The 14,790-nt window shown below is 33.6% G+C and overlaps 1 protein-coding gene and 1 non-coding gene across 3 annotated transcripts; one reads left to right on the top strand and one right to left on the bottom strand.

The window, feature by feature from the left end:
- The first annotated feature begins 8,921 nt into the window (after positions 1-8,921).
- TRNAW-CCA (transfer RNA tryptophan (anticodon CCA)) lies at positions 8,922-8,995 on the top strand. The gene has a single exon. It is a non-coding gene; the product is annotated as a tRNA-Trp (tRNA).
- Positions 8,996-9,391: 396 nt separating this feature from the next.
- On the bottom strand, positions 9,392-11,788 carry LOC133824619 (uncharacterized protein At4g29660). 2 transcript variants are annotated; one of them, XM_062257565.1, is made up of 3 exons: positions 11,635-11,788; positions 10,802-11,037; positions 9,392-9,716 (listed from the first exon to the last, which is right to left on the bottom strand). In XM_062257565.1, exons 2-3 carry the CDS (start codon positions 11,000-11,002, stop codon positions 9,582-9,584), a joined length of 336 nt encoding a protein of 111 aa, XP_062113549.1. In that variant the 5' UTR covers positions 11,003-11,037; positions 11,635-11,788; the 3' UTR covers positions 9,392-9,581. The 2 variants fall into 2 exon arrangements, with proteins under 2 accessions (XP_062113549.1, XP_062113550.1); XM_062257566.1 differs by having other exon boundaries at positions 10,802-11,019; positions 11,635-11,765.
- Positions 11,789-14,790: the final 3,002 nt, after the last annotated feature.

Genomic DNA, 14,790 nt, shown 5'->3' with positions numbered 1-14,790 from the left:
GACAAAACCGCTAACTCATAATCTAGGATCGTCTCATGCCGAATAGCTCAAATATATCTCCATAATAATCAAATCTCATTCACAAATTACAATATGCACCCAATTTACAAATATGCCCTCAACAGGCCAAATTACCAAAATGCTCTGATACCAAGTTACAACGCCCCAAACTCCAGGGACCGTTACGGTGTGCCTTATAAACGGTGCTAAACTCGCTAACCGAGTCATTTGGCCAAAATCGTGAACTAAGTATGATTAGCAGTTTAGGGATTAAAAACTTTGGTTAAGATGTAACGTTTCACTAGAACGTTTAATATATACACTGGGATCCCGAAAATATAATTTCAGAGTCTATTACATAAAATATTTACAACAGGCCGTTCTAAGCGGCAAAACAGGGTTCAACCCTAGTTCCACTTTAAACCTCAGCCGTGGCGGATGAGCAGCTGCATATGTACACGTCATCACCTAAGCTCTCCAACTCAAGGATGGTCCAGCTTCCTCTTGCCTTTACCTGCACCACGTAGCACCCGTGAGCCGAAGCCCAACAAGAAAACACAATCCAACATGATATAATATCAACGGATAACATGACGTAATATCATCAGGTAACATGACATAATATCAACAGATAACATGGTATAATACCAACAGATAACAAGATATAATATCAACAGATAACATGGTATAATACCAACAGATAACATGATATAATATCAACAGATAACATAACGTAATATCATCAGGTAACATGACATAATATCAACAGATAATATGGTATAATACCAACAGATAACATGATATAATATCAACAGATAACATGGTATAATACCAACAGATAACATGATATAATATCAACAGATAACATGGTATAATACCAACAGATAACATGATATAATATCAACAATAATTGTAACAGCCATTCAGGACCAACGGTCCAAAACAGATAGGTGACAATAGCCAAAAGTCAAAATAGTGAGTACAGCTTCCTCTAGCCATGTGACAATAGAATCACCAGGGCTTAATTGATAGGTGGTTCCTTCATAAGCTTGATTAGGAAAGGTGCATGTTGAATGGTCACCAACATAACCTTCCTCCTGACTCTAGAGTCGTGCTATGGACAGCGTCCCTTAGCCATGTGACAAACAGTCACCGAGGTCATATACCTTGGCTATAAACATCTGGTCATAGACCAGGCAAGCGCTTATAAATTTTTCGACCTTAGGGTCGGTCTAGCATTAATGCCATAGAGCCATTCAATGCGTGATTCTCGACTTTAGAGTCGGTCCCTGACTAGTCAGTGCCATACACAAGCAAGTCATGCCACCAATCATATACCACATGTTCAATATCCGTAAACAAGGTACTTAGCATGCTTACTAAACAGATACCAGTACAATTAGGACCATGCATAAACACAGAGGCTCAAGCTTTGAACGAAATCATACTCAGTATACAAAGCATGTCCTAGTCACATGTTTCTCATGCATTATATGCAATATATCCAGCAATCCAACATGCACCAATAACAGCCATGCATGTCACGTTTAATAATCAGCCAACATTCATCAAGAATAGCCATGCATGTCATACATAATAATCAACCGACATGCATCAATAATAACCACGCATGTCATACTCAGTAATCAACCAACATCCATCATAATAGCCATGCATGTCACATATACACAAGGTGCAGTTTTCTTACCTCAAAGTCGAGCTAGAATGATTTAAACAACGACCCTTGAGAACGATCAACTTTTAGTCCTTTAACGGTCACCTAGTCATAACCAAATATAGGATACCATCAATAAAAATGATCAACACAAGTTCCCAAACCATTATCTAGCCTCCGGGACATCAATCCCCACTTAACCGGGTAATAGGACCAACCCCGAGGCCCATGGTAAGCATCCCTAAGCTAAAAACACAATTCTGGCCAAATCTGCCTTGATGGGTCGCGGCTCACCATAGCCATGCCGCGGCTCATCCCCCTGACAAAGGCATAATTGCCTCAGAAACCACCGTAGGCCGCGACACACAGAATTTTGTGACATCTCACGTCACTATGGCTGCTTTCTGGAATGACGACTAGCCCTACAAACCAAGACAAGTCTTTCCAGTGTGCTTTGTCCTCACTCGCACACTTCCTGGGAAAACTTCCCAGGAGGTCACCCATCCCTAGATTACTCCAGGCCAAGCACGCTTAACCATGGAGTTCTCAAGTGATGGGCTACCAAAAAGAAGATGCACCTTCGTGATATAGGCAGTACCTATCAATCTATTTAAGCCATCTTCAATTGTGTAGTCCCATACCTACACAGTCTTAGAATCATTACACTTGACCTTCCCCAGGCGGTGTGGGATTGCACAGCTTACCCGGTCTTTCCCCTTACGGATCACGGGATTCTGACTGTCACAGATTTCTTCCATGCCGCCTCGTTTCTATCGTGCGAGACCGGGATGTTTGACTTTTTTCTAATGGGGCGCCTCTCCGCTCCTGGAAAGCTGTAATGACCCAACTATTCTAGACTCTTGGACCATTAATGAAACTATACATACAAATTCTTACTAAAACTTACATTTGCGAAAATACCATAATTATATCGAAAACTTGTAAAATAAGAGTTACTTACAAAAATATTAAGAAGGATATGGGATCCCATTGTCTTAAAAACAAAACATAATTTAAAATAAAGGAGTTACATAGAAAGTGCGGAAAAATTACACATAAACCCATAAATAAAAGACTACATCCTCGAAATCGAACTCTCGACTTCTTGAATCCATTCACCATCGATACACAATCCCAAGCATCCACGAACCTTACCGCCACTAAAGCTTTTTCCTGCACATAAAACAAAAAGGAATGAGCCTAATGCCCAGCAAGGAAAATCTAACACATAGTTCATATACATAATTTCATAAGAAGCAAAGAACATAACACTACATAATGTAACATAACATAACATAACATAACACTTACATCATACACTTATTATAATGGCCATTATTACTTGGGGTCCCATAGACTAAACAAGTCATATGCCCATGAGATTAGTGGGGTCCTACTAGCTAAGTAGGTCATATGCCCATAATCTATTTGGGGTCTTGTTAGTCATATGGGTCATATGCCCAAGCCTACAAACATACATATCATAACACTTATCATAACATAAGAAACATAAGATAACATATAACATATGCATTTCTATCCTATTTTCCTTACCAAAGTTACCGAGATAAGAGGACAGCGTTGCGACTTTTGGAACACTCCTAAAACCATATATATAACAGGGTGAGTAGATTTGAAGAAAAAGAAATGAAAGGAATGGAAGGACTAAACCTTGAGAAAAATGCTTACCAAAACCTTTTTGCTTAAGAACTTAGATTGCCTAACCAAAATAAAGATTAAGGTTAGAGGCTGAGTAGAAGACTATGAGAACTTAAAAGAACAAGTACAGAAATGAACTAGAGTTTGGGTTACCTTGGAGACTTGTAAGACCAATCTACACCTCAAACCGAAATACTATAAAACCTTACTTCCCAAAGTGTTTGATAAGCTTATGATGATCAAGCTTATGATTCCCCAACCCAGGTGTTTACACTTTCACACTCACTTAGCACTTGCAGCCTCTGAACTTAGAGCAAAAGATGAATAATGGCTGGGTACTAGGTCCTATTTATAGAGTTTAGGAATGAAAGGATCTTAATTTTACTTGAATAAAAATAATAGCTTTTTAGGTGAAAATAATTTGAATTATCGTTCAGCAGAGGCTGAAGACTCGTTCAAAAAGATGCTGGACTTATCAAGAGGTTGAATGACTGAATGGAAAACGATTTCAAAATGTTCCAAAATATGCTGAAGGAGGCGATATATCGCCCCCTGTAGGCGATATATCGCCTGGGCCAGTATGCCCGAGGCTGTCGTGCATCGTCTCGTGTTTTCCCTATCTACGTGCTGCGATATATCGCCCCCTATAGCTGCAATATATCGGCACACGCTGATTATTTAAACACGAAATTACACATTTTTAGCTAAGTTTAAATGGAGTAAACAGCCTTGACTAAGCCCTCAACGTATTCAAAGCTGCTGACTGACCTTATAGCATTCAAACTTTTACCCTTATTAAATTTAATCCTCAAAATACTTAATCCTTAATCATCCATACATAACATGTGCTTAAAATCCTATTGGTTGTTATCTAAACCTTATAGTATAATAAATATTATCCTTAATATCAGTCATATAATCAAACCTTAGGTTAACATTAATATTCTTAAACTATAGGTTAAACTTAAAAAATCTATAAGTACTACTATGAGTGTCCAACTAATTCCCGGTCTGAACCAAAAATCCACAGTTACAAAGATAATACTATTACTACTATAATACTACTATCTAACTTAGCTAAGTAAAGTTCTTGGACTCTACAAAAGCCTCCTCGTCTTCCTCTCTCACGTCTTTCGCCCTGACCTTGAACTGGTTGAGCATTCCTGCGAGGGGGCGAAGGATATCTTATTGGTGATGGCGGGAACCGTATGGGCGACGGTGGCTGCCACCCATTTCTCGGCCTAGATGGTCCGGAGTTTGCCCGAGATGGGTTGGTTGCGTGTGGTGCATTCCCAGGGGCTTGAGTCCGAGCCTCTGTAGGGGCTCGGTTGTTCTCAGTTCCCCCAGGCGCTTCCATAGATGGATTAACCGAGGCCCGTGCCTAAGTACTCCTCTGGGGCCTAAGTGGAGCGGATGGCTCCGCGGGTGCCGGAGGTTGAGCCGGCCTCCTCGTGGTAGCATCTTTTCGTGGACGCCCACGGGGTCTACGGGGAGGAACTTGTACGTCCCTTGGAGGAGGGGCTTGGTTTTCACGCGGAGGCGGGGGCTGAGCAACCTGCGCCTCTGCGGCTATCCTTGCCAACTCCTCATTCCGTTTGTTGGCCTCCGCCAACTGCTGTTTCAGTTGCCAGTTCTCGAGTTCCACTATAGGAACATATCGCTCAGGATTGTAGTACATATCCTCATCCCTTGGTGGAGGAGATGGTCCCCTAGAATCGGAGGATCCACTCCTTTCTTCGGCCTCTGGGTTTTCCATCGGCTGTTTCCCAGGACGTCTTGGATAATTCTCTTCAGGTGTATTCTGATTATTAGCGGTCGTGACTTTTTCAGGAATGAATGCTTAAGGCTCTCAATGAAAGCCCAAACTGTTGACGCCGTTTCTCGCCAAAAGTGAAAGAAGAGCACGTAAACAATAATCAGTAATGGCCAACTTAAATATTATAACGCAAAACACGATTTTTTACGTGGTTCAGCAGTTAAATCTGCCTAGTCCACGAGTCTTTCTTATTGAGTTTTAAGAATATCTCTGAAAATCCTTTAAGAATGAATTCTCCAGAGTTTCTCCTTCAGATTACAAAAATTCAGTCCCTTGTAATGGTGCATGACTTCTCTATTTATAGAAGAGGATGCTGAATACTATCCCACATATTTCGGGTAGTTACTCTATATTTGCAAATAGATTAAATGGCATTAAATGCCTGAAATCTGATGTAAAAGGAAACGTTCCCTGAAGACTAGGGGCGAATAACTAATCAAATAATATCCCATGATTTTAGGGGATTTATAGTAATAAATGTAAACCGCGTCTTGCTATTGATGATTTATCAGGATATTCAAAGTTATTATCCTATATCACCAAGGCCTTACTCTCCCAGGTCTCACATCAACTTTCGAGCTAATAACATCTCCCGAGGTCACATGGCTTCGAGCTCGTACGCGCATCAGATTCGGAGCCCCTGATCTGAGATCATCCCAGAGAACAGACATACCTCGGGCTTATCCCTTCGAGCTCGTGAATATTTCGAGGCTACCATCTTCGAAGTCGTCTCTGTTTCGTAGGCTCGTTGTTTAGTCTTGGAACATACTTCAGACTTTACGAGTTCATTCGCTGCGAATCCAACTTTCGATGTCACATTTATCATGGCTCGAAATCTGGGTATAACACAAAGAATAGGTGCCAACAATTCTCTATTTTGGGTTTACAAATTACAAAAATAAAAAGCATATTCATATGACATAAAATGAAGATTTTTTTTTTATTATTATTTATGTGCTCTCTAAGTTAGTAAAGTGAATTGATGTAGGATTCTCTATTTAATTTAAGACACCAACCATTGTTAGCATTGTTAGCCATATCTATAATTCTCTTAAAATCATATTAATTACAATCAAAGTTCTAATTACAGACTAATTACTTTCAACTCAACAATTTTTAACTTAATCTAACAAAAAATATTAAGTAGAATACGACCGTTATTTATTAATAATAGCTTGTCTTATTTATTAATATTATATATATAAATATAAATTATTCAAGATTATACTCTGTGTCCGTATACAAAGAAAATCACTCAAACTCACAGCACAGGAAATTTGTCTCAGGAAACAAAGGAAAAGCACTTGTACAAACCAAACTATCTGTTCATATTTAACAAACTTGATGCCATCATCTCCTATGTAAAAGCATATATATATATATATATATATATATATATGTGGTGAACTGATCATGGTGAACAGTTTCTGAATCCTAATATCAGGCTTGAATGAGATTTTATTCTCTTAGAAGCAAAATTAAGCCATTAAATTATTGCATCCGCACAAAGAAATGGTGCCAACAATTCTCTATTATGGTATGGGATTACAAATTATAAAACTATATTCACATCACATACATATATCTCTTTTATTATATGTAGATAACATAAATTTTTTGTTTTAACGGTTTTTTACTTTTGTAAGGTTAACTTTAACGGAATATTCTTATATTTAACAGAATATTCTTATAGCTAAGGGTAGTTTGTAAATGCTTAAACTTAAATAAAATAAAATAAAAAATTAAAATAAGATATTTTTGAAAAATTTTACAATGATAATTTTTTTTAAATAATAAATAATTAAACAAATTAAAATATGATATTTTTTAGATATTTTACAATGATAATTATTTAAAAATAAAAAAATTATTTTAAAAATTTAAATAAAATTTAATTAAACTTAAACTCACTTATTAGAGTAATATCATATTAAATATATAATATAACCTACTGTCAATTAGTAACAAATTGATTTTTTTTTTAAAAATTAGGAAGAAACTTAAATTTAAAATACATGTATAAAATTTAATATTACATTAAACATATAATATATAATTATCACTCCCAAATTCAAAAATTAGAACAAACATAAACTTAAAACAAAAATAAATAAATTATTTAATTAAAATATGATATTTATTTGAAATGTATATGACATTAATATAAATTTAATAAAAATAATTAATAATTTTTATAAATAAAACTAAGCAAACGTGTATACACGTTGCTTGTATCTAGTATTTATATAATAAGTGTGTAGATAGTGGAAATTCTTGATTTTAACAGTTTTTTATTTTTTTAAGGTTAACTTTAACGAAATATTCTTATATTTAAGAGAATATTCTTATATTTAACAGTAGTTTCTAAATACTTAAACTTAAATAAAATAAAATAAATAATAAAAAAATTAAAATATGATATTTTTGAGATATTTTGCAATGATAATTATTTAAAAATAATTAATAATTAAACAAATTAAAAATAAGATATTTTTTTAGATATTTTACAATAATAATTTTTAAATAATAAATAATTAAACAAATTAAAATATGATATTTTTGAGATGTTTTACAATGATAATTATTTAAAAATAATAAAATCATATATTTTATAACTTAAATAAAAATTTAATTAAACTTAAACACATTCATTAAAATAATATCATATTAAACATATAATATAATCTACTGTAAATAGCACCAAATTGTTTTTTTTTTAACTTAGAAAGAAACTTAAATTTAAAATCCGCGTATAATATTTAATATTACATTAAACATATAATATATAATCTTTTGTTGTCAATCCCAAATTCATAAACTATAACAAACATAAACTTAAACAAAATAAATAAATTATTTAATTAAAATACAATATTTATTTCAAAATTTATATAACATTAATATAAATTTAATAAAAATAATTAATAAATTCTATAAATAAAGCTAAGCAAATATACTAAGTATATTCTCTCTCGTTTAGTACACTTTACATAGCCTCAGTGGAGGTATATATGACATTTGTAGATATAACAAACTTAAAAGATAATTATGTTTAGATTTCATGCAAATGAGTTTTAAAGCATTGATTGTATACTTACGAACATTGTTGAACTCATTCGATTGAAGTCTAGTCTTCAGATCCACCAGGTCTAACCATTAATAAAATTAATTGAAGAAAACCATATCATCATAAACATCAATAAATTGAACAAAAATAAAAAACTTATGATGTGAAGATCTTCACTAATTTCTCTGTCTCCACAGATTTCCATCGATAAGGAAACCGTTTATATTTTCTTATACACTTTTCCAACTCCGAACAACCTTCAACTCTAGAAGTGGTACTTTTAGTTTAAGACAACCATCAAAGTACAAAGATTGGAGGCATGACATTATTCAACAACTATTATGTAAATTTCCACTGTTCCAGTTCAAGAATTTTATGAAGCGCAATCGTTTCAATTTTGGGAATGATTCAGCTGTCATCTCCATTGTGATTGTGGTGTCTTCTATTCTCAAAAATTCATTGCCCACAGTTGTCAAATAATCTAAAAAACCTTTGAGAGTAAGCGATTCGAGGAATGGAAGTTTTCCAAAAGGCTCCAACTGATTTGTGCTAATATTGCATTCTACCTAAGATAGTAATAAGGAATCAATTGAGATTGATTAAAATTGGATATACCTAAGCAATAGAGAATAAAATCCTCTAGGATAGTATATAATATCTAAGTTGGGTTGGGTTACAAAGTTATTCTTGTAATAATAATTAAGGCGCTCTTAGTTCAGTTTGGTAGAACGTGGGTCTCCAAAACCCGATGTCGTAGGTTCAAATCCTACATAGCGTGCTTCGATTCTTCTTATTTGTTAGGTCGAAAATAACACTAAAATAATTTAATAGCAATCTGAATTTGACCTCCACCTTAAGTTTGTTCAAAGTGATCAGTGTGTGTGATGTCAAGAATGCAGTACTAAGATACAAATGCAATACTAAGATCATATTTTTTTTTTAAAATATGATTGTTTATTTTTAAGTGATTTTTTTTTGCATATATTTGATTTTTTTGCATATATTAAGATCTATGACAATTCTCAAATGATCACATGAATCGGATAATATATGTCTATACTATCCTAATTCAAGCTTTCTTTAATGGGTGTCGAGCAATTGAATTATAAGCTTTCTTTTACAAAACTGATGATCAATAGGAAACTTTACATCTCTTGATATTAAAACAAACAAAAACACAAAAACAAAAAACCACTCATAAGCCTTGTAATATAAAACTTTACAAAACTAATAATATGATCAAAATAGTTAATATGCTGGTAATAAAAGCAAAACATATGGTGAGTCAGGAAAAGTAAGGAATTTTTATTGATAGGATTTGAATTTTTTTTCTTGTATATTTTTCACAAATGATAGCATATTATTCAATGCTCACTTTGCTCAGGCTTTCTTTTCAGATGGGCAGGGACCTCCCCCATAGCTACCTTCCAAGGTCCAGAATAGAACTTTGGCTTCATTATAGGCACAACCTCTCCAGGATGATCTTCCCAATATTTCTCCTGCAACGAAACAAATCAGAGATACTTGAATAAACAAGAACCAAGTCTACTCTTGTTTACTATTGAGACTTTGGAAAACCAAACTATATATGACATGTTATATAGGTATAGCCAAATTAATATAAGGAAAATAACAATATAGTTTCATCTTCTAAATATTTTTCCCAAAATATCATGGACTAAGTTTGAAAGATCAGACTATATCAGCATCTCTTAAAAAGGCATCAATGCCAAGAGTTGGACACAAGGGGAGGTGAGCTACAGAACACAGTAAGATTGAAATCACTGTAGTAATCTAACCAAGTAAAATTCTACTCCTACAAGCCATGCACAGAAGCTACTGTAGTAATCTCTTCAAAACAGTTGCAGTTTAATCAAAAAGCACACTACATAAGCAAAACATAATTTTCTCTCATAATAAGAGCCAAGCATAGAAATCTTGGATACAAAATATTGTTAGAAATATCGGTCCAACATCCAAAGGGTATGAACTATTGGCACCTTGGGTTTTATTATTTTATCTTATTGTAACTCTATCAGAACTTCTGTTTCACAACCAATCCTCTAAGGCAGTGATCAACAAGAATTTCCAAATCAAATAGATAGGTTACAACAATAATAAGAGTATCAAGGAGTTGCCACTGTCAATAGTATACTGAAGAGAATTAAACATGATGTATGTAATAGAATCTTGTAGGTAATACCTAAAGGAACTAGTCAAAAGGATAGAGATTGCTTTATGTCTTTGCATTGTATTTGAGGGAAATTGTATACGAGTGATTTTGTTTGGCGCTTGCTGGTTTGAACCACAAGTGTCTTGTTTTGTATTCTTTAAGGAGTTAATGCAATGGCTTATTACCAAAAAATAATAATACGAGTCTTTGTTGTTGAGTTAGCTGATTGCCGAAATAGAATAAAACTTATAATCTTATGAAGTCTACCTCTAAATTATCAATCCTAAATTCTACAAGTGCGACTATATCATAGATTATAACCCAGTAAGCTAAGATACAAAACCAGTGCACAGAATGCAATAACTTATCCATATTGGCTAAAAAAAAAGTAAAGACAGAGAAGAGAGGTACCTTGTAGAGCTGCTCAGTAATGGCAGCCCCAACAACCCCAGTGTAAAAAGCAGCAACATAGATAGTAACCACAGGTGTGAACGACTTGGGCCTTGTATATGGCTCGACCATATTCCAGAGGAGAAATCTTTCCCACTTGGTATATACGTAGTCTGCGTATTTTCTCCATATATACGTAGACACTTTTTCTAATTTGCCCATTCTGGACGCTTTTATAGCTTTCTGTTAAGAGATGGCTGTAATACGATGTTTGGCAACCAATAGAGAAATGAAAACTGAATTATATTACATCAATGAAAAAAGAACAAACTCAAAGTGCACTATTTTTCACGTAGAATGCCTAAGTCCTTTATGAGCAAACAAAAGAATGCTATGGGAACTGAAAGTAGAAAAATAATAAACTTTTCTCAATAAATTCAGCAACAATGGAATCAAAGACTAGAAATATCACCGACCATTACAAAGCACCCAAACAAGGAAAATATTGTTATCAAAGAACAAGCAGCAGTACACAGCAACATATAGAAGAATAACACAAAGTTGCAAGCTAATTTCACAGCAGTAGTCCACTGAGGCATTTTCACAAACACATGGTTTGCAACACAAATTAAAGAAGAACCCCCCAACAAATACATTAGGATATAACACACAGCCCGGCTGCCCATTCATTATTGTTTTATGTGTGTTTATTACAATGGTTTTTGTTGGAATTTTGGCCCCAATAATCCCAGCATATAACAAAGAATAAAGACATGATTGGGTTGAGAATGAAGATTGGGTGAGTAAAAGTAAAAGATACAAACTTGAAAGTCAAAGCTTAGTGTTAGTGATACCTTGGGTGATGGCAACGAACACAAGAGGAGGAGAGGGAGACGAAGATGGTCTGTCTTGTGAGCTCAGAGCTGTCTTTCCATGGCCTCAATGCTCTGTTCGTTCGACGTTTAAAAATATTTATATATGTGAAAATAAAGTCCAATTTTACACCACACACTAGAAATGATTAATTATTTAAGGGTCTATGGGTAAAATAGTTTTTTTTTTTAAAAAGTGATTTAGTATTTTAGTCTAGTTTTAATAATTTTTTTACAAAATAACTTCCTATAATTTAGATAGCTAGTTGAAAATTTAGATATGTGATCGAAAAATTTAGACAACGGATCAAATTTTAGACAGATACTATTTTGTAAAAAAATTATCAAAAATAAATAAAATTGCAAAATCATTTAAAAAAATATAAGCTATTTTCACCAATTTCTTATTATTTAAATATAATTACTTTAATACTATAAAAATAATTTATAGTAGGTAATTTACGTGATAACTGGACCAATACGTATCACTTCGGTACATCTTAACACGTGCCACGTGTCACCTCTTTCATCTCAACAACAGAGATGGCATCTTCTCCTTCTTATTGTTGAAATTTATTCTTCCAATGCTCTTGAATTTAATTTATGATTTCCAAATTTAAATTAGGGTAGACTTGTCCCACTTGGTTGTTGTTCGTCATGTATCGTTATTTTTTTTTATTTCATTTCAAATAAGAAGATTTGTTGATAATTTTATTGGTAAAATTAGGGCCTTTTTGGCATACAGTCTGAAATTCAACTTTTTTCTTCTTTGTTTGTGCATTTGTTGTTGTATGATGATGTTTTAATCTTTGTTTTCATATTGCTCGTTCTCTTCATAAGAAGTTTTTTAATACCAAATTTATCAACTGTAAAAATAGTATCCCATACATACATATTTATTTATATATATATATATAGCTGGTAGTATAATCATTGTATTAATTATTGAGTAATCAAAATATTATTCATTGTTATTATTTTGATTTGTAGACATTTTAGGCATATTTGTTGTATTTTCATGAGTTTTGATACGTACCCATCATACGTTTGTAATAATGTTCTAATGAAAATATAAGTTTATTATTGTAGTTTTATAATTCTATTTACATGATCTCTTTGTTCGAGTTTGTTTTGCACATGAATATTAGGGGTGTTCATTGGATGACATCCAATGTTTTTAAGCCCATCTGATCCGATCCAATCATCCAATTAGATGTTGGATTTTTGAAACCGATTCGATCCAATCATCTTGAACCAACCGATATGATCCGATCCAATGGATGATTGGATCGGTTCGGTTCCATCCACTGGTTATCCGTTGGATCGGATCAGATCCATCCGATCTTTTAAAACCTTTATTTAGGCTGATTTTAAAAAAATATATATTATTTCAATTATAAAAACACTAATTACTCATCCAAATAATAAAAATACAGTAAATGTAATAAAATATAATATATATTTTATCTGAATATTAATTGGATAGTATTGGATTATTATTGGATTGGATCGGTCGGTTGGATCCATTGGATTTACATGTCATCCAAGAACCGACCGATCCAATATTGGATTTTTTTTAAATGTCATCCGATCCAATCCAATCATGATTGGATATCCAATTTTTAGCGGTCGGTTGACATTGAATCAGTCGGTTTGTTATTGGATCGGATCGTTTCTACACAGCCCTAATGAATATATTAATATTCGAGGGGGTGTTATTCTTTCTGCTCCTTTGGGCCTTGACGGTAGATGTGATTCTTTGTTGTAAACTTGTAATATACATGATTTGATGTTAAGCAAGTATTTTTTCTTCTGTCTTTACTGAATGATAAGTATGTAGTTTTACTACATGATTTAAGGATACGCTATAAGGTTTTGATATGAACTGAAATCTGAAAACCACCCATTCCTGAGTCCTGAAATGTTAGTAGATTTCGTTTCTGTTTGTTTCCTTTTGTTTTGTCTCCTTAGGAAGTCCCTCGTGATTTTTGTCAATGAACAAAACCACCCATATGGGCATAGGATAAATATGTATTGGATCTATTTTATGAGAGAAGGGTTCACCTGTATTGAGAGGTTTGATGTTGTTTGGATCTAGTGATAAAAAGTATGGTTAGGCATGATTGTCATTGTTTTTCACCATTAAATCAGGCTATTTTTTTTTCTATTTGATTTGAAACTCCATTCGTGTTCTATGTGGGTTTTAGCTTGAACAAGGATTATGAATGGTTTTTATTAATCACTTAAGTGATTAGGACAGTTTGTGTGGGAAATGAGGATAAATTTCCCAGTTCAAGAACCTCAGATGAATCTCGGAAAACCAGAGATGAATCTAAGAACTTAAATCAGTAAGACTAATTATCAAACAATTAGAAAACGAAAAATATGAAAGCATAAATCAATACAAGTATATATACTGGTTCAGAACAAGATCAGTGTCAGGGGAATGGTTTCACGTTTTCCCATACAAAACCGCTAACTCATAATATAAGACCGTCTCATGCCGAATAACTCAAAAATATCTCCATAATAATGGGATCTTATTCACAAATCACAATATACACTCAAATACACAAATATACCATTGACGGGCCAAATTATCAAAACACCATAATATTCAAATGTGGACCTACATGTATGCATATAATATCATATCATAATATAATTCACATATACATGCATATTATCAATTAATGGCATAATTAAGCAAGTATGGCCCTCCCGGCCTACTAATCCCGCCATTAAACCACATTGGAGAATTCAGGGCATTACAGTTTGATCGCTACAACAAGAGTATCGTTTACAGTTAACATTATTGTCCAAAGACTTGATATTGATGTTGTAGTTGGTATCTTGAGATTGGATTAACCATTATTTGAATTTATTGTTTTATATGGATTCTTATGTAAGCTTGTTTTGTTATTTTGTTATATATTCAGTTAATTCATCTACTCCTGCCACAATAACTGCCAACATTAACTCTATTCCCATGCTTAATGGGACAAATTTCAAGAATTGGAAAGAGAAATTACTTGTAAACCCTGGTTGCATGGAATTAGACTATGCATTAAGGCAAGAATAACCTTCACCTCTTACTGCAGAAAGCACTCCTGATGAAAAGATAGAGTTTGAGAGATG

Source organism: Humulus lupulus, chromosome 3 (assembly GCF_963169125.1).
Source record: "Humulus lupulus chromosome 3, drHumLupu1.1, whole genome shotgun sequence".
Taxonomy (NCBI): domain Eukaryota; kingdom Viridiplantae; phylum Streptophyta; class Magnoliopsida; order Rosales; family Cannabaceae; genus Humulus; species Humulus lupulus.
This window is presented reverse-complemented; position numbering and strand designations above follow the sequence as displayed.

Bases quoted from the DNA above. Each gene is read 5' to 3' on its own strand.
- LOC133824619 (XM_062257565.1), bottom strand. From the start codon at position 11,002: ATGGGCAAATTAGAAAAAGTGTCTACGTATATATGGAGAAAATACGCA. The intron at 9,717-10,801 runs GTACCTCTCTTC...GTTTCGTTGCAG, and splicing joins TTACTGAGCAGCTCTACAAG to GAGAAATATTGGGAAGATCA.